This window comes from Lytechinus pictus, chromosome 16 (assembly GCF_037042905.1).
Source record: "Lytechinus pictus isolate F3 Inbred chromosome 16, Lp3.0, whole genome shotgun sequence".
In the NCBI taxonomy this organism is placed as follows: Eukaryota; Metazoa; Echinodermata; class Echinoidea; order Temnopleuroida; family Toxopneustidae; genus Lytechinus; species Lytechinus pictus.
Window position 1 is genome coordinate 13,340,125 of NC_087260.1, and position 21,592 is coordinate 13,361,716.

Sequence of the window (21,592 nt, forward strand, 5' to 3'; positions counted from 1 at the left end):
AATATTGACTTTTCCTTTATTTGGAAACTTGTCTGTATACTCCTTTTCCCCCAATTTCTGAAATATACGACAAGTACATTGTAACTCTATATATTTCCACATATCAATGACACATTTTCCTCATTTACTTTTAAAGAAACTCATTCCACAGAGTCGCTTCTTTTTGTCAGTAGACGGCAGAATACAATGTAGATTGTAGATGCATGTACAGTAACATATCAGCAGTTTGGGGGTAGCAGGGGAATTAAATATTGATTTTGCACATTCTTTATACATGTACAATCATGCAGTAGGAAATGTTCCACAATTATTTGGGCATTATCCTGGTTTAAGTCACAGGTCCATTCACTGCCGTTTATTTTGTAAGCGCTGGTGACTTCTTTCCTCCCCCTTTTACACGAGTGCCCCGGGGGGGGGGGGGGGGAGGGGCCAGTCAAATATTTTGCTGTACACACGCGCGACCAAAAAAATGCGTTTAAAGGGGTGTTTTTTCAGTTTTGGACGCGGTCCGCACGTGGAATCGTTATTAAAGGGTATCAAAAACACTGATTTTCAAGAAAAAGGGTGGTTTTGAAAGACTGGTCAATGGTCAATCGCGGGGTCCAAAGTATTTAGGGTAATTTTTTTCTCCAAAGCTTTTTTTTAAGACTAGCCAAACGTGTTTAAGGTATGTTTTCCCCCAAGCTTTTTCCCCGAGGTCATATTTTGGCGACAACTCGTTTAGGGGTCAAAATGTGTAAATAAGCACACAGAGAAAAACTCGTTTAGGGGGTGTTTGGAAATTGCTTGGTCATGCGTGTGTACAGCAATATATTTGACTGCCCCCCCCCCCCCCCCCCCCGGGACGAGTGCACACACACCGACACACACAAGAATTTCACGATATTAAAAGGCCATTAATTGGATGAAGAAAAGAATAAGAGTAAACTATAAAAAGAAAATAAATAGAACAGTCTTATACATGTACATGTAGGTGTAAAGCAAAGAGATTCAATTTCAGTGCGATACTTTTTAATATTTATAGACTTTCTGAATTCATATTTAATATCTAATTGAGATTTTAGTATTTGATTCTCACCATACCTGTCTTTGCATACATGTGTGTTTAATACCAGCGTTTCATTTTATTGATTTTTACGACTGGTGCTTTAGAAAATCTATTCACATTTGACATTGATTTTATCCAAAAATTAACAGCGAAAAATGACAAACTACATTCAGGACGCTCAATCATACTATGAACATGTACTTGGTAGAGTAAGAGATAATAAGACCAGAAAAAGGAATTTTCCCTAATAAAATACATGTAGAATTGGATATAGTCAAGACACATTTCACTGGTTTATTTTTTTTCAAGTTTAAAAGGTCGAGCCCTCGCCAATAAATACTGATGGAATAACAAAATGCAATCAAATGAAGGGGTAGTGATCTTGTGCGTTTATGAAAAAAATATTTCCAAAATATTAAACCTAGCTCATTCAAAATGCTCAATCGAGCATGAGTAGGGGTCAAAAGAATTTTCCTAAAATATGCAGCTATTATCCTCAAATATCATATCTAGATATGAAATTATCAGGAAGAATGTTTTATTCAATGGAGACAGCAGAGTTGGCAGGATTCCAAGATATTTTTTTCCACCATTTAATAATCGCTTCCATGCAAAATCTACATATTATGCATTACGTGTATCTTAATCCGATCCCTAATCTAAGCCTAATCCCTGCATTAAATCATACTCATACCTATGTACACTGTTTGTGTTTTGAACATTCATACACCATACTGATGTTGATATTGTATTATGTCATTACAATTGTCAACATATTATATTTAAAAGTTTTATACTCCAAAGTCATTTTGTATGTTTAATAGAAGGTTATTCAAAAGTCATGCTTTTATTATTTAGATGCATACTATACCAAAAGAGTAAAAGTGTCAATGAAATTTGGCAATTTCTACTCTAAAACTATATTATAAATAAAACTATAATTGTACCTTACCACTTAATGAAATGTGTAATACGGTTTTTCATCATATTTCAAATAATCATTTACGCAGCAATATTTCAGGTGAAATTCAATACAAAATAGCATAAAGTAAGGCCAAGTATTTAAGAATATTTGAAGGACTTTGACCTAAAGACATACTGCTTCAAAAAAATATAAAATACCCCCGTCCCTTCACAATTAATGTATAAATAGCAAGTTACTGACCCATGTCAATTTAATTCCTGTTTCCCCTGAATAGAACTATTATTCAAGCCATTTCATTGCAACCAATTCACCACACCCTTTTGAATTTCACGATTCGCTTTTGCACTCACCTGATAGCGAGAAATACCTAATGTTTTATTCGCCGATATTCCTCCATTAATTTTTAAGTTTGTGTGTATTCTGCCATCATACCTTTTTAGTCACATGATATTCAGATCACTTTGACATGTTATGTTTCAATTTCAATGGAATCGGGACAGAGGACAATTGCCATAATTTTTTTTTTGTTCTGTCCCCTGCTTTCCAAGGATATTAATGCATTACTTTGAATTTGAATTTGTATTTTGTATTTCTTTTGCTGAATGAAATAATGATATTGTTATTTCGGCACTTATAGTACTAGCACATGCAACAGGTGTCGACTTTTTCCCATGAGGCATTGCAAATTTCGGCCTGTCCGCTGCAAACGATAGATGGCGCACCTATTGTGAATCCAGTGAATTTATGGGTATTTTTGTGATGCGGCAAGTGTGAAATAGACGATCATAGTATTCTATATCGCTTCATCCTTGGAGGAAAATAACCTAGTCTGTATGCCTAAAAGCTTCTTCTTCCTCATAATTGTAACCATTTTTCTCATGTCTCTCTTTTTTCAATAAACTTTCCAGATTGCAAGGTAACCGCATAACAATTACTAAAATGATATCTAAGTAGGCCTATAATAGAACAGTTTTTTCAATCCTCCTTTTAAATAGGAGCCCACATTCATGCATCCCTAGCTTCAATTTCGCAAGTAGTTTTTACAAAGTAGGTTTAAAAACTATTAATGCCTCTCCTTTTCACACTTAGCTGTAATCTGATTGCAAGCTTTCTTTTCATGCTTATATCTGTTTATATCTGTCTTTATCTCCCTTTCCTATTCAAAATTTAATCCAGTTTTGGATTCAATCATGATTATTATTTGATGAGAACCGATCTCCAAAAACTGTTGTTAGAATACTTTTTGTCAACACTAGAATCCAAGGCTTTATATATTTTACTTTTTCACCTATCCTTGGTGGTTTCTGAATTGTCTTGAATTCCTTTTCTGTAGAACGAGCCCAAGTTTCTCATCCCTTTTCATGAATTTGCCCTCAAAAAGTCCAGATTCAGTGCAGGTCAGAATTTCGAGCTATTAAATTAAAAAAGCTATTAAATTGGCAGTAAAAATTGCCTTCATGAATTCAGAAATAATCCATATTATTTGAGAATCCTGTCAATGAATCCAAAGATGAGAAAAAGGGCAGATTCAAGTTTGGATTTAGTACTCCTGAGAAATTAGAAGTTGTTTAATGTGGACATGGGGGTTTATTTCTATTTGGTCTAATGCCAATTCATCCAATTACCAACTTGTCTATTATCATTTGGTCTACCATCAGTTCGTCCACTATCCATTTGTCTAATAACCAGTTGTTTCAATAGCCATTTAGTCCATATACCATTTGGTCTAATTGGACTAAGTGTTAATTGGGCAAAATTAATAAAAGAAAATGGGTATTAGACCAACTGGTTAAGTGACGAAATGGTCGTGGTGGTGATTAGACGAGTGATTATTGGAACAGATGGTTATTGGACCAAATGGTTGTTAGACGAAATGTTGATGGACAGAATGGCATTAGATTAAAATGAAGGTAGACAATGTGATGAGTGGACAAGTTGGCAATAGGACAATTGGCAATTTACCAGAATATGCCTACATGTATTTCAGAAACATGATTGTACTTTCCATCATAAACTGCATGTTAACAGTGTCATCTTTAATTTGACTTCATAAAAAATGTGATAGAAATGTTTTTTAGAAACATCAGGATTTGGGGGTGTTCCTTCTTTGTTATTTTTCAATTTTTCAATTTCCTCTTCCCCTCCCTTTTTTTTGGGGGGGTGGGAGCCCGGGGACATCCAGCCACAACAAGTTGTGTGAGAAAAAGGCTGCTAGGCAGACAAGCGTGAGATTTTACACTTGGGCATGATTCTCACGCTGCAGGCCTCAGACACCGAGGGCCTGTATTTTTATTGTGTAAAGTAGGTGGTGGAAGTACATGAAACAAATGTTTACAGGCACAAAAAAATAACCAAGGGCAATATTCTGAGGTCATTTTATCTCTAAAATATTTTATTTCATCTTTTAAAATGAAGAGCACATTTTATCACTAAAAAATTTTATTTCATCTTTTAAAATGTCAATGGGATTCTGAGAGCACATTATACGTGTATCTTTCAGATAAAATATGAAATTTTATCTGTGATAGTTTTTCATTTTGCGTATCCAAAGATGATATGCAGCAGAAAAGTTCCAGCATAGACATATACATCGCGTATCTAACCAGTGCAATACAGATTATGTGCTTGTACCCATGTTTGAAGAAAAATAAATAAATAAATTTAAAATAGGGTGGGGGCTATTATATTTCTGCGAAGTCCCAATTTAGCAATATTTCTAGGCGAGTTAGCTCAAAATTTTTAAGTAAAAATAAAGGAAAATGAAATAATAATTGAGAGTAATGTCTTAATATTATTCCTGTAGAATGTAGAATTCTTTCATAAGAATTTGTTTGTCTATTATTGTCTCTGAAATGATGCTTCTAATAATGGGATATCGACATCAAAAAAAAAGAAGATTAGAGTAGTGTCAAAGACCCTATAAAGACGTGCTGGAATATTGTGAATGCACATTTGAACCAACGCAATGACACTCCTTTGCCATACCTCCTGGATGAAAGGACATTCGATGGTTGAATAATGAGATAAGTGACTACATGTATAACACAGCCTTTCTCATTGGATATTGAGCACTTCAAAAATAGGTGTGTATTACAGAGATAAAATGAAGATAAAATTCTTCTCAGAATGCCAATTCGAAGAGATTTTACAGATATATTATCTCATAGATGTTAATGGAGATATTTTAAAATATCTTATTTTATCTGAGATAAAATGGATCTCAGACTCAGAATACTACTTCAGGTTTTCTCGACTTTCAGCTGACTAAATTTTTTTTTAATCTTTAAAATTAAGAACGAATTAAGATTCTAGATTAACATAATTCACAAAATTAAGCAGAGTTTGCACACAGTTCTATGCTCAGCACTTGTTTGATTGTGCGTGTATGGATTATTACAAAAGTGCAAATGAATAATACGCATGGATGGGCTCATCAATGACATAATTTACAGTTCATTAAGAGCACAATTCAACTGCAATTTTCCTCTGAGAAGTACAACGGTGAAGCTCTTTGTCTGACACAAAGCAACAACAGGGAATAATTCATGAAGATCAAACCTGCAGGTAAAATTTGATGAGAAAAAATCTAATTCACAGAGAATGTGATACTGCATGTGTTAATTTTCAACAAATTTCTCTTGCATAAGATTTTTTTATTGCAATATATGTCGTGTTCTGCTGTATATAAATGTTAGGCCACGTTTCCAATGGTTTTCCATGGTAACGTGGCTCATACCTGATCAAAATCATGGTTTCCCTGGTAGTTTCCATAATTGAAGCGTTTTAATATAAAGGTGTTTTCATGAAACCCGGATCTTAATATTTAACTAAACATGTACATGTACGGATTAAAGCTCAATCTCGAACTTGTGTGTTTATTACTGTGTGTCAAGTGATCACAAATGCTTTACTTGGAAAAAAGCAGGGTCATTTGCAGAAAAACATCATACTTCAAACCCATGATATCTTTTTGGCCCTAAGACTTCAAAGAAATTACAATCTAAATTAATACAGGGATTTGACATAAAACAATGATAGACTGTAGTAATTGACAAATTGTTATCTGGATTTAATATCCTTTGGCAAGGCGTTAATCCACACTTTGCCACTCTCGATCCAGGTGCTAAATGGGTACCCGGTAGGATGTGAAAGTCATTGTAGGTTGTCCAGTACTGTGTGCGCCTCACCGGCGACTGACTGGAATACTCCCCAGGGAGTGGAGAATGTACACACATTGTGTGCGGGAATGACTGATTGAATCCGATGACCGGGGTAATAATATATCTGTAAAGCGCTTAGACACGTCGTTCCGATGTATTAAGCGCTATATAAAAGCGGATTATTATTATTAATATGAATCCTAAAGATTTATTTTCAAGTTTAAAATGATAGTCAATAAAATCTTTAAGCTTCAAAAACAAAATGTTTATCCAGTTCTTGACCGATCAATGACCATGGTCGATCTGGATTTATTGAGTATTAAACAAAAGCAATTTTAGCAGGGGAAAATTCCTATCAAGTCTATACAACAGACAATATCTTTCTTTTAAAGGACAAGTCCACTTCAACAAAAAGTTGAATTGAATAAAAGGAGAAAAATCCAACAAGCAAAACACTGAAAATTTCATCAAAATCGGATGTAAAATAAGAAAGTTATGACATTTTAAAGTTTCTCTTAATTTCACTAAACAGTTATATGCACATCCTATTCGGTATGCAAATGAGGAGACTATGACGTCATCCACTCACTATTTCTTTTGTATTTTATTATATGAAATATGAAAAATTCAAATTTTCTCCTCATTGTCATGTGAAACAAAATTTTATTCCTCCCTGAACATGTGGAATTACCATTATTGTAAGAGTGTATGGCTAAGTCAAGTTGGTCCTTATTGTAAAATCTGTAAAAATGGAAATATTGTATAAGTCAAACAATAAAAAACAAAAGAAATAGTGAGTGAAGGACATCATCGACTCTCTCATTAGCATATCGTGGAGTTGGGCATTTAACTATTTTGTGAAGAATAAGCAAAATTTAAAAATGTCATAACTTTCTTATTTTACATCCGATTTCGATGAAATTTGCAGCGTCATGTTTGTTTGATTTTTTCTATCGATTCAAATCAACAATTTTCTGGGGTGGACTTGACCTTTAAAAAAAAAAACTTTCGGCTTGAAAAAAAGTTCACAGGTTTTCTCAAATCTGCTTACCTTCGATCATAAGAGAATTAACAACATCGTGGTTGATCAGCTCAAAGTTCGGATGGCCAATCCAGTGCTCAATATTTCTCTTACGACCCGTGAAGAAGTTGTCGACAACGGTGACCTCATGACCTTGTAACATTAGCCGATCGGCGAGATGTGACCCGACGAACCCAGCTCCACCCGTAATCTGATACAGGATGATAATTAAAATGAAAAACTATTATTAAGTCTCACATGAAATCTGAAGAACCTTTAGCTAGTTCAATTTGAAAGAACACCTGCTATACAGTGCGTCCCAGAAAAAACGAAACCGAGATTTAGCTATGATTTATCATAACTTAATCACAAATACAATAGACAAATGACCTACCAATGTAAAGCTTAGAATCTCCTCTTTCATCTGATATTACTTAGATTATTCCTCATTCACGCATGAGTGAGCAAAAACAATTTGAAGAAAGGATACCAAAAACTCATTTGGCGGGGGTATCTGAATTTTAAAAAGAAAATCACATGCCCAAAAAGTTCAATATCTGCTCTTTAATTTGATACCTTAATCACAAAAAATGGTCAAGAAGTAAAAAAGTTACGTTCCCTCAAAACAATGCTTGTATTTCCATAATTTCATTAAATAAACGTGTTTTCACCGGTTTCCCACAGAAGATGTCGCATGGTTAACAAAAGACTTCATGCATGGCTGATCGTCAACAAAACGGAGTGTCGAGTGAGTTTGAACGCTAGCCTGTAAAACATCTTCATTTTATGAAATTATTGAAATTCAAGCCTTATTTCAAATAACCAGAACTTTCTTATTTCTTGACCATTTTCTTTAATTGAGGTATCAAATTAAAGAGCAGATATTGAACTTTTTAGAAATGTGGTTTTCTTTTTGAAACCCAGATACAGCCTTTTGGTATCCCCTCTTCAAATTGTTTTTGCTCACTCATGCGTGAATGAGAAATAATCTAAGTAATTTCAGATGAAAGAGCAGATTCTAAGCTTTACAATGGTAGGTCATTTGTCTATTGTATTTGTGATTAAGTTATGATAAATCATCGATAAATCTCGGTTTCGTTTTTTTTGGGACGCACTGTATAATTGGTGCCACTGTATTTCATTATTAGCACCTAAACATTGTCTATTTAATACTGCTCTGAAAGCATTTCATCATTGCTCCCATTTTATGAGACACAGTAGCCTGTAGTTTAAATGCGCATTTGCCAAGTGAATTGAAACAGACAGGCAGTCCTGGATGGTTCAGTGAGTATAAGAAAGGGCCTTTGGGGCAGTTTTGTAGGTGCTAAAGAGTTAATAGAAAAATCTTGACTTGTAATGTATACCAGTATATGGGTAGAGCGTATGCATATTCCCTGAGGTACAACGATCACAAATCCACTTAGGGGTCAAATTACAGACAAGACTGGTAAAACCATTTTCGCATATAAAAATTATATATACCATCATTTGAATTGCGCATTTCAAATTACGCTGTTTTGCATTCACACGTTCAAACTGCGTCATTCGAATTATCATCCAAGTGATGCAAAATGCGAGTGTGAAAACCATCCAGTTCCGCAAAGGTCACATACATGTACAGCATTGGATGCCCGACTCCTGGCCTAAATGCCCATCTCATCGGCCTGGGATAATTTTTTGTCTTTTATAATTGTGTTGTATAGAAATATGCTCTACAGAAAAACGACCTTGCCTATTAATTTAAGCTATGGCCCATTAAAATAACATTTATTTTGTTCAAACAGATCGGAGTACAGTAATATGCTTTTCACATTGCATTTCCTTAACCCCATACTATTCTTAACCTGGACCATCCTTAACCCCATACTATCTTTTTTTGGATTCACACTGTCTTTCTTAACCCCATACTATCTGCTTGGCTGGGGTTAACGCCTTAACCCCAGACTATCCCACAGCTCATGAATATTGATGATTTTACCATACAGAGTGTGATAAATGTGCAATTTCGACTTCTGTGATTGGCTTTTGCTTAGCCCCACTTTTCCTTAGCCCAGTTTCGTTTCACACTGCATCTCTTAGCACCGCAACTGTGGTGCTAGCACCACAATAAGCCGGCTTACCCTGCTTTTTTGCAGGGCCAGATAGTACCGTACTATTTACCGTGCTAGCCCACTTTGCTAAAACGTAGTGTGAAAACGAAGTGGGCTAAGCTTAACCCCGGGAAATTGGTGGGGCTTAGGCCCCCCCTTAGCCCCACCAATTTCTCGGGGTTAAGGAAAAAAAGTACAGTGTGAAAAGCATAAAAGTCTGCAAAAGCTGGCATGAAAGAAACTGATAAACCTCGCATTGTCTCAAATTTAACAAATGGATTGGATATGTGTGAATATCTCAAATGGGGATGATGACAGCTATCAGTATATTTTTCCTTACACTAGGATGCTAGAACCCAAATTGGTTAGGTGCCCAAATAGCAATGACAGAACTTAATAAACACAACCATCATTTTTTTTTTAGGGGGACACTGTCAAAAATTCCCCATCTTACAAAGTTCCATGCCACATTTTGAGGCAAATACATACCTGTAATACATGTACATGTACTTCATTTATTTATCAAATCAAAGTAAAATTTCACTTTAAAAATGCAAGATAACAGCAAATAAATGACTGGCGAGGGATGTTTTAATACTCCTACGACATTATCCACTTAAAAGTAAAAAACAACCCGATTATTCAACCAATGAATCAATTTACTTAGCACTGCAACAACGAGATCAGCAAATAGCGGCAACATTTGCACAAAAAGGTATGGTATACTCTTATCACTTCAAAGCAGCATATTCTACCAATGTTTACCAAACATGGTAATATTGACATTTAAGCAGTACAAATGCTTTCTTTAAAACACCGACAGTCTCCATTTTCTTATTAATAAAGGAAAGATAGAAAGAAAACGTCTCGTGCACTTGAGCAAACACTAAACTAATTTCTGGTGTTTGGAGAATGATGTTGGATGACAATGTGAGCATTTAATATCTGGAGCAGACAGAATAATTCATATCATGAAAAATGGAGGTAGATCAAAAGCATTCACGAATTGAAATTGGACTGAATGTTTCCGGTTTCAATTTCAAACACTGATGTCGTGTAAACATACGTGTACTTCTTAACACATATCAGCCACAATAATCATTGTTATTTAATTTTGATAGAGTTTTTATGATGCAAATTATTATTTAGACTTATATTCAATATTCAAATCCTTTGAAATTTAGTGAATATTTCATCATTTTATTGACTGATTCTCTGTTGATCTTTGCATTTGACAGTTTATATTAAAAACTAAAGACTATCTGTAATATTCATGTACATGTACCAACTTTTTTAATAATGGCAATTTGAGCATTTCTTCAAAAGTTTCTGCATACAAAGAACCAACATATCAAATATTGTATCCTGAAACTTTATAGGCCAATGTCACAAGAAATACCGTAGAAGGGGAAATGGTTTCAAAACATTGTAATTGTAATTTTTCCCCATGAATATCACATCTTCTGTTTAATAATATTTACAAAACCAGTATGTACATGATTGTTTACATTCAAAGTTGCAATATACTACATGTATACTTACTAATATTCTCATTCTTGTACTCTCTGGTAAATAGGCAACTTCTGGATATTTTCGTATCGTTCTGAAGGGGGAAAAATGGATATTGAATAATGGTATAGTATACAAATAGCGAATAGGCATGAGTGCGATGGTGCGAGATTTCGCATGAGGTGAAAGAAAGATGCTCTATTCAACGAGGCGTGAGCCGAGTTGAATAGAGTGTTTCTTTCTTTCACCGAATGCGAAATCTCGCACCATCGCACGAATAAAAATATTCACTATTTGTGTTGTACAACGCCTCGGAATTTAGCGAAAATATGAAAAAACAAAAGAGTTTATCCCTATAGTAATCTATGAAAAGGGAGCAAAAATACCGAAAGCAGAAAGCAAAATCCCACAAGCGCACATGACCTTGGGCAGCCTTGCGCATTTAGCCAGCTGGCTTATACGCGCGTATTGTTCATTTTTACCGAGCGCAATGAATTAAATCGTATCGTGACGTCACCTCCTAAAGCCGTGCAACGGTACATTTTGGATGGTACGTCTTTTGTGCAACGGTACGAATGTTTGACATTCAGCCTCCCATTTGCTCGCATACAACAAGCTAAGTAGGCGTTGTACAATATTCAAAATTAAAATAAAGGAATGTATACTATAACCTACATGTATTCAGGCCAAATCAGGCAATACAGTACTGTAATAAATTAATTATCAGACACCAAAAACAGTGTAAATTTTAATAATAACAATGGAACCTTTCAGTTTTTTCTTCCTCGACAGGTGGAATCAAATTACAAAACAATGAGGTTTCATATTAAAATTAAAAACAGAAGTTATCAAAGATAAATAATGCTCAAGCTACTATGCATGTTTCTCTCATAATAAGACAAGTGTATTGAATGATGAGTAATGAAAAAAGTGCAATCCACAGTGAATGTGTCATTCTGCAATGAATATTTACTACCAGTAATATTGATATTATGTAATATGAATAATAAAATACAATACATATTTTGGGTAAACACAGAGTATAAAAGAGGAATCCAACTTCATATATGATTTGTGTAAAAGGATAAAAATTATTTAAAACACAGAATAGTGAAATTTGAAGAAGAAAAAAAATGTTGGACAAACAATAAAGTCATATCTGCTTCAATTTAAAGTTGAGCAGAGGACAAATGATAAAGTTATAAATGATTTTTAAAAATTGGAGTATGTAAATATCAAATTGATGACTTGGTGAATAGATTGTGACAGGTGGCAAGGACCATTGTCTCATTTATCATGTGCTAAACTATCCGGAAAATATGGTTTTCTCCTCAATTACCTTTTCCCTTAGGACAGTATTAACTGAATAAAACACGCATGTAGATAGCATGTTGTCTTCATAATATAACGGATATAATTTAATGGAAAAAAAGGGGGAAAAATAAAACTTGGGTCATTTTGTGCATTGGAGTATAAAAAGGAGGAGCTTTCCCTATCTCACATCACCATTAGTCTGCAGGTGCAGACCCTGATTGAACCTGTGATCAACGAGTGGGTCTTCACATAAGACTAGCACAAAGACAACTTGCAATTTCAATTCCTGAACTAGAGGACGGGGCCTTCTGTAGTGTACAGAAGTCATTGGAAGGGATCATAGGCTGCATATTACATTTAGACCATTTTAACTCGAATTATAAAGGATTTGCACAGCAGACTACATCACAATAGAATCACCAACATGTATGGGGCAGATTGGGAAATCCCCATCTAAAAAAGTAGATTACAACTTTTACAACTTTTAAAAATTCAAATACCTTTTTTGCTTTTTGTTATTAATAAATAAATTATATATGACAAAAAAACAGAAACTTGAAATGTTGAACTTACTGTTTTTCTATGGCATCTATTCTTTGTTCAAGTGGCTGTACAGCCTGTGACAAGGGGGAAGATGAACAGAAAAGGGCATTAGAAAATTAGAATTTCATATCAATTTTCATGAATATTGTTAGTGCTGAAACAATTATATACAGTGAGTATGAATGAATTGTGTTTTTGGCCTGTGCCATTTTCTTTCTTTTTTATTAGATATTATCTAACCCAAGGTGAGATCTCTTTAATAAAGGAACACATGTTAGATTTGCAGAATGTTATGCCAAAGTCACCAACTCCAGGCCAGCGACCTAATTTATTACTTTTATTCCTAGACATGGTATAGGTCGATTCTGAGTCAGTTGTAATAGTGTGCCTGTAGGCATAAAAGTGAACTACCGAATTCACTCAATATTACACATGGCACTCTAGCAGAGGTTTGAAGACAAAAATATATTTGGTATCCTGTGAAAACCAATGAAAATCCGCCATTTTATTCTTCTTTTGATTTATTTCATTTCCAGGCAAGATGCTAACAAAAGTGACAAAACACAATGGAAGCAATACAAGATTAGGACTAGGAGGAAAATGAGCACCAGCCAATGCCTGGGGATCACCTAAAAATAATTCAAAATTCTTTCGAGACTGAGGTTCTCCACATTTTGTTGAATTACATCTTATTTCAGGACTGTATACTGACTTCCCTTATCCTAATTGGTCACTCACATTTTATGGTGCCATAGACAAATTAAGATATTTAATTCTAAAGATTGGCCAAATAAACGCCATCTAGGTAACCCTTGTGTCTATGTTTCCAAGTGCACTGACCAAACAAGGTCTGCTTCAATGATAATTTACACTTACGATAATGGTAACCTCTACAAACATTTGCCTCTCGATCTGCTTTGTAACTGAGTGTGCGTGCTATTAAAGAGAACTTCAAAATGCTAGATTCAATAATGCCATTATATACACAAGCACTTGAAAATAAAGGAAAACACTTAAAATAAAAAAGGGCAAGGGTTCAAGATCTGGGTTAAATGCCATTTTTGTTCAGGACAATTGCTCGAAAAGATCCCAACCCCCAAAAGGCAACCCATTATGCAAGTTGATTCATTATACCAGGTAGCAAATCTATCATATTGCCCTACTTTGACAAAAGAAAGCAAGTGACATAAATCAAATGGAGATTTTAAGGTCTTTATATTATACAATATGATTCCTTTTTCCATGCAAAAAAAAAATGATGTAAGTTATAAGATATGGCTGGTTATATCAGGATGCCAAATCATTTGTGTAAAATTACAGATGCATTTTGTTCTTTCACAGAGAATTGAACTGCTGTTACTATAACAACTTTACAGGTCAAGTCCACCCCAGAAAATTGTTGATTGAAAAGGATAGAGAAAAATCAAACTAGCATAATGCTGAAAATGTCATCAAAATCAGATGTAAACTAAGAAAGTAATGACATTTTTAAAGTTCGTTTATTTCTCACAAAACAGTTATATGCACAACTCAGTGATATGCAAGTGAGAGTCGGTGATGTCCCTCTCTCACTATTTCTTTTGTTTTTTACTTGGTCCTTGGTAGGATTCTTCCAAAAGACTCCATAAAGGTGTTTAAACTGGAGGTGTGTCGTGTGTGAGGTCACCAACTTAGGCTCCAGATTTTACTTTTAGGGCTTTTTGGAGCGCTGACTTAACAATTTCCCAGGGATGGTTGGAATTGTTTGAATTATACAACATTTAAATTTTTACAGATTTGACAACAAGGACCAACTTGACTTAATCTTAAACTGTTAAAATGATGATCATTCCACACGTTCAGAGGAATAAAATTTGGTTCACATGACAATGAGGAGAAAATTAGAATATTAGTTTTTCATATAATAAAATACAAAAGAAATAGTGAGTGGGTGATGTCATCAGTCTGCTCATTTGCACATCGACCAGGATGTGCAAATAACTGTTTGCAAAATTATTAAAGCCAAACTTTAATTAAAATGTCATTACTTTCTTTAATAATTCACATCCGATTTCCATGAAATTTTCAGTGTTATGCATAATGCTTATTGGATTTTTCTCCTTTTATTCAAATCAACTTTTTATTAGGGTAGACTTGTCATTTAACACAATGAAACTATATTAAACTTTCTTTTGTCAAAGTAGAGCAGTGTAAAAGACATTTACCTTTTCTTGCTATCTCCTCTATAAGTACTTTACTTTGCATATGTTATATTGGAAGTTCATGGAAGTTATTTTTTTAAATCAAAGAAGATAGATTAATTAAGTAATAAGTAGGCAGTATACAAACATTGTAAACATTTTTGATGAGTTTATAAATGTTTCACTGACCTTTCTAACTTGGCTTTCTACATCCATATCAGCTGCTCCTAATTTAAATAATCTGTTCATCAGGAAAAGGAGAGAATAGGTCATCAAATAAACAAAATGAATCAATATGATTGTCATTATATTCATGAACTACAAGTAGCACACCATTCACCATAATGTATAGTCCATTTGAGAATATTAACTGCCTTTACATAATGTTTTATTTATCTGAATGTTGTCATATTAATATTTGCATTAATATAAACAAACATTTTTTCCAAAATCCTATTGAATGAAATCCTATATTAGATCATAAATGCCCTTCCAATTTCTTGCATCATACATGTATGAATCCTGGAAAAAATATAATGTTCTTTCAACTTTAAAGTTTTTACATTCAACCCTCTATAATTCAAGTCTTTTAGATGAGCCTTTTATTGCTACAGAGTAAAGACGCTGTTTTAAACTTTTTTAAACAGCACTATTTACTACATGTACATGAACCTTACAGTAGTTGTTCAAATTGTTTTAACAAGTGTTTAAAATCTTAAACAACAACGTTTCTTTTCTAATACTTGATTCTCAATAAATTAAGCATGGTTGTTTAAACTGTTAAACAACTACTTGTACTGTAAGGTTTATACAGTAAACAACATCGTATAAAATTTTATACAGCGTTTTTACTATATAATAGAAAATGGACGAAGAAAATTCAGATTATACTCACTCTTCTGTCTCTTCTCTATGACCCTGACCCCAGACACCTGTTAAAAAAATATTAAAGGAAACAGATCAATTCACAGAGGTCAATATCTAATATTATTTCTTTGGCAGGCAATGCGTATAATATGCATAAATCAAATTATAACCTTAGAAAGCCATTAAAAAAAAATATATTACCTCACGAATTAACAGAGGTACATATAAAACTTATATAGGAATGGCATGAATAACAAGTACCCAAGCTCTCTGCCCAAGAGGTACAATACCTGTCCCGTGTGCAATAACTGAAAGGGGTACTCCAAGCTGAAAATATTGATATCTAAATAACTACAAAATTCACCGAGCAAAATGCTGAAAATTTCACCAGAATCTGATAAAAGTTGAATTATTTGATTTTAAAGTATAGCTTTATTTTGTGAAAAAAGTTACATGCACATCATCATGAATGTTCGTGGACAGGTCCAAGCTATTTGACTTGTGACGTACGGGACATTTAGAGACTTTAAAGTTGTGTAACATAAAAAATAAATGCACAACAGAGGATCTTTTATGGATTTTGGAAGGCCAGTTGTGCCCTCTTTATTCAGTAAAAAAGTTGGTGATCTACAATTCCATTAATGAGGTAATATTTTAATTAATATGCGTTGTGACGTACATGTACGGGACCAGACAAAAGCTGATTTTTTTTGAAAAAAAAGTTTGTCATTAAAACTCTGTGAATTGGAATAAGCTGGAAATCTCTCATCATGTTTTCATCTTGTATCTTATCAAGTTTCATTAGCCATGAATGAAATGATAGAACTCATTGTTGTTATTATGTAATATCTCAAAGTATAAACATCCGCACTGTGACGTACGGGACATGTGACGTATGGGACATTTGTCCATGTGCAAAACGAATGGGGAAAATGAAATTTAATAAAAATTTATAATTAACTTGATGTAAACCAAAGTAAGTTAAGTTTTACATGGATTATCATGATTGATATAGATTTCTTTAATAGCATACACTGAAACAAAACATAGCAAACATTTTACGACCTTAGAAATATTATAAAAGATGTCTTGCAAATAATTTCATGTGTTAAACGAATGGGGAAAGTGAAATATCATCAAAATTTATAATTAACTGGATGTAAACCAAAGTAAGTAAGTTTTACATGGATTATTATGATAGATATATATTTCTATTACAGTATGTGATTAAACAAAACATGAAAAAACTTTATGACCTTATAATATTTAATTAATGACATGTTAACGAGTCTGCTAATATATGCACCCTTTTTATTTATTAAAAATCATGACTTGATTATCAGCCTTTTATCAATATTCAACCACTGATATAATATCATTTATCTCAATTTACTGTATCTTTGCTCCTAATTGAAAAATAACCCTAATTAGAATTACATAGAAATCCTATGTATAAAGTATTTTGTGTCCCGTACGTCACACATTTGTCCCGTACGTCACAAGGCTTAATTAGCTGATATAATTAAACATGAAATTAATTCAGTAAATTCACTTGAATTTTTGGATGTATAGTAACATAAATTAGAACTCTCCAAAGTGTGAAGAAAACTGTTCAACTTTTCCTTAATTAGAATCTAAAAAAACATATCCTAAATTGTGACGTACGGGACACTGCCTGTTGGACACCAGATAATTAACTTAATTAATTAATTTTCAAAATCATTTTTTTTCTCAAATGTTTGCATTAACTTAGCACTACAAGTCCCCACAAAAATATTTCAAATATATAATTTGCATTATCTGCAGATCAAAAAATGTGATGTCCCGTACGTCACGCTAATTAATGATTTCTGAAAATCATGACCTTGGCATTCATTAACTTTACGTTTTCAGAAGAAAAAAAAAAGGGTGAAAAACTTCAGAGTATAAGCTTTAAAATGACATACAATATATTAGATTTAGGCAAAGATTTAATTTTGGCTTCAGAGGGGACAATAGCTTGGACCTGCCCTCATTAGGTATGCTGATGATGTCACATCCCCACTTTCCTTTATAACATGAAATTATAATTGTTTCATTTTTCATAAATCTGTGAATCATACATTTATGTCTCTTTGTACAATTATGCAATATTCAGCAATGAATAGACAATATTAAAATCAGTTGTCAATTCATCTTTTTATTTCTTGGAGGCAAAACTTGAATAACCCTTATTTCATGTAACAAAATACAAAAGAACCAGTGGGGATCCGATATGACATCATCAATTGCTCATTGGATATTCATGAAGACATGCCTATAACTGTTTCACTGGAACAATGCAAACATTTCAAATATCATAACTTTGTTATACTTATTCCTTGTCCAATTTTGATCAAATTTTCAGTGATTTGTTTGTCTGATTTTTCTTTATCTGTTAAAATCATATTACTTTCAGCCTGGAGTATACCCCTTTAAGAGCTTGCAATCATGTGACATTTAGTACCATTAATATAGCTTTCTCAAGATGATCCTGACTTTCATATCTAAACATTGCATCAATGAAATCAAACCATGGAAGTGCGAATGCCATGTTGATTACTTAATTTTCTTTTTTAGATCTGTTGATCCCCATATGGTTTATTTCTAAAAGGGAAGTTCACCCTGAAAAAAGGTTTCTTGTAAAAATAGCAGAAAAATAATAAAAAATATTGGTGAAGGTTTGAGGAGAATCCATTGAAGATTAAGAAAGTTATTAGAATATTAAGTTTTGGATTCGTGACGTCCTAAACGAGCAGCTGCCCGTATATTAGCACTATGTAATCAAAATTGCATAAATTTCAAGTTTTTAATGGTTTATAATGATGACTTATTTTGTTTTGTTTTTTTAGGAACGGGTGTGAAATGATTTGTGTATTGAAAAACTGAAGGTACATTAAAAACCATTTGCAATTTTTTGAGAAAATGACATTTCATTGATTTTTTTTGTACCATACGATATGTAGGAAAGCTGCTGGATTATGATGTCACAAATTAAATAATTAAAATTCTAATGACTTTTTATTCTTTGATGGAATTTTCTCAAACCTTCAGCAATATTTTTTATTATTTTTGCTATTTTTACAATAAACTTTTTGTCATGACGAACGTCCCCTTTAATGGTGCGGATTGCAATAAATCTCCATGCAATGAACCATGATGTCACAAAAATGTCGTCAGGTTTTTTTTTTTTTTTTTATATCTTTGTATTTTTAATCAGAACTGGCTACAGGTTTGTTGTGTCATGCTTCTATATAGAAACTAACTTCTCCATGGTTTTAGCTAACACTGGACACTTCTATAAAGGGAGCACAACTAGTACAGTTTTACAGCGTACACATATATCCTGCTTCCCTGGGAACTGCTGCTTCAAGGGGAAGTTCACCCTGACAACAAGTTGGAAAAATTAGGAAAAAAATATTGGTGAAGGTCTAACGGAAATCCATCAACAACAACTATCAGAGTTATGGATTTTTTAAGTTTTGATTTTGTGACCTCACAGACGAGCAGCTCCTTCATACAGCGTACATACTGTATGTCACGTGATCCTGGGGGGCCACTTACATTGAGTGGATACCATGCGCGACCAAAAAAACAAGTAAAAAAGATGTCTTTTTCAAGATAGGGCACGTTACGTACGTAACGTAATAAGGGTGTCAAAAACACTAAAATAATGAAAAAAGGGTATCTATTTTCGATAGGAAAGCTACGTGTTTAGGGTCAGATTTGCGAGGGTTAAAAAATAAAGACTAAAATTTCTTACAAAGGATGCACTGTACTTTTTGCCCCAAGAGTCAACACTACGTGTTTAGAGTACGATTTGCGTATTAAAGTGGGGCTGTACTAAACCCAATGATGTAGGTAAAGGTAAAACCAACGACCGACGTCCATGACATAACAATTGAAATATCGCTGTACTTGTTTAGGGGTTCAATTCAGGGAACTCTTGCCAACAGTTTCGTTTTGTTTCCAATAATTGTTAAGGGTAGGGTTTCACACGCCAATACTTGTTAAGGGGTGCATTTTCAGAGTATGGAAAATATGTGTTTAGGGTGCTTTTTGAGACCTCATGGTCACGCATGGTATCCTCTCGTCAATGGAAGTGCCCCCCCCCCCCCCCCCCCCCCCCGGGCACGTGATACATTCCCCATTCTTTACATTCTTTGAAAATTGCTAATTATTTTGATCTGTGCAGTGGATATTTCACCAGATACATCATTTAATTACCCTTCCTATAAATATATTCATTCATTATATATATGTTCTATTAAAAACTTGAAATTCATATTACATGATAATTGGGGAGCTGCTAGCATATATATGAATTCACAAATCAAAAACTTAAAAACTTCATAATTTTCTTTAATATGTGTTGAATCAACAGATTTTCATCAAACCTTCAGGATTCACCAATGTATTTTTCCAGTTTTTCTGCTTTTATTAAGACCAATATTTGACATGGTGAACTTCCCCTTTAATATATTGAATTACATTCAAAGTATAAATTACAAACCAACATCTGGGCCCCGACTTACAAAGAGTTACAAGTGATTGGATCAATCGTAACTCTTGATCCAATCAATCGTAACTCTATGGAAATTCATCGGTGTCATAATTTTTTTTTGACAGGAAATTTGCACGATGTCCTTTGTAAACAAAGAGAAGCAAGGTGAATTTTCAAGAAAACAATGAATGCATGAAAATACATCATAATATTTTGATCAAACATGCATTTAAGATGTCGACGTCGCTGGGCATCCATACTTGTGATTGATCGGATCAATCGCAACTCTTTGTAAGACGGGGCCCTGGTGGGTGTTTCATAAAGCTGTTCGTAAGATACGAATGACTTTACGCACGACTGGTGATCCTTTCTTATGCTATATGATTGAGTTATGACCTAAGAACATGTTCCAGTCTTGCGTAAAGTCGTTCGTAACTTTACGAGCAGCTTTATGAAACACCCACCTGGTCTATTCTCATACATTATGTATACCAATAATACATGTATATCACACTGAACTGAAAACATTTCATTCCTGGGAACTTTAAAAGCCACAGCAAAGACCAAAACAAGAGCATTCAGGTTCAATTGTAGGGCCTGGCTGCAACCTATTATTGTTTTGTCACATTGAATACCTGTGCATGTACATGTATATTCTTTTGAATGATTTGAACAAAACATGCTCTTTTTAAATGATCTGAACAGAGCGTTTTCATCTAATTCTCTTTCATGATACAATTATTAGGAGTGTTTGCTCACAAACTTTCTTCATAATCATGTAAATGTACATTTGTGATAGCTACATGTATGCAAATTATAATAATAGAATACTCTTCTTAGACCCCGTTCTCATTACGCATTCTAAAACTAGTTTACTGGAAACCGGTTCAGGAAACCAATTTGGAAGATCGCTTTGCTAGCGTTCCCATTTGACTAATAAAGGTCAGTGCTGTCGTCGTTAAAGCGGATGTGACGTCACTCCGCCCTCGCCTATAGACTACAATGTATCATTCAATTGAAAAGAAGATCCAATTTGATCCTACAACATGAAGTCACAAACCAAAGTACCTTAAAAAGACATTTACCTACAAGATGCATGATCAACATAATCTTTAATGGTTCTTATTAGCATTCTTAAAACACTTAATACTTACAAAAGCAAGAATATTCCAAAATTGACAAAGATAGCTTAGAAAATCCACAAGCTTGCAATAGGTTATCACAATTTCGCACTGAGACTGGAGGCGTGTATAAAGACACCCAAATGGACACCTTACATGTGTACAGGTTATGTAAGTTGGTGAATTTGTGCATGTACACGTACATGTAGAATTGCACAAAAATGCGTGCAGTGGGTGTGGGCTTCTTGTAATGTTTATTCAACCCAAACTCTTACTATTCAATATGTTTACA

The 21,592-nt window shown here is 33.8% G+C and overlaps 1 protein-coding gene across 1 annotated transcript in view; it reads right to left on the reverse strand.

Moving 5' to 3' along the window:
• LOC129279276 (UDP-glucuronic acid decarboxylase 1-like) overlaps positions 1 to 21,535 on the reverse strand; it is a 35,223-nt gene extending 13,688 nt beyond the window's left edge. Inside the window, exons 1-6 of the mRNA XM_064111059.1 lie at positions 21,334 to 21,535; positions 15,686 to 15,722; positions 14,980 to 15,031; positions 12,641 to 12,684; positions 10,787 to 10,847; positions 7,185 to 7,365 (exon numbers count right to left, since the gene is read on the reverse strand). Of these exons, the coding sequence (XP_063967129.1) occupies positions 7,185 to 7,365; positions 10,787 to 10,847; positions 12,641 to 12,684; positions 14,980 to 15,031; positions 15,686 to 15,722; positions 21,334 to 21,505 (547 nt within the window). The 5' untranslated portion in view covers positions 21,506 to 21,535. The remainder of the gene's footprint in view (positions 1 to 7,184; positions 7,366 to 10,786; positions 10,848 to 12,640; positions 12,685 to 14,979; positions 15,032 to 15,685; positions 15,723 to 21,333) is intronic.
• Positions 21,536 to 21,592: the final 57 nt, after the last annotated feature.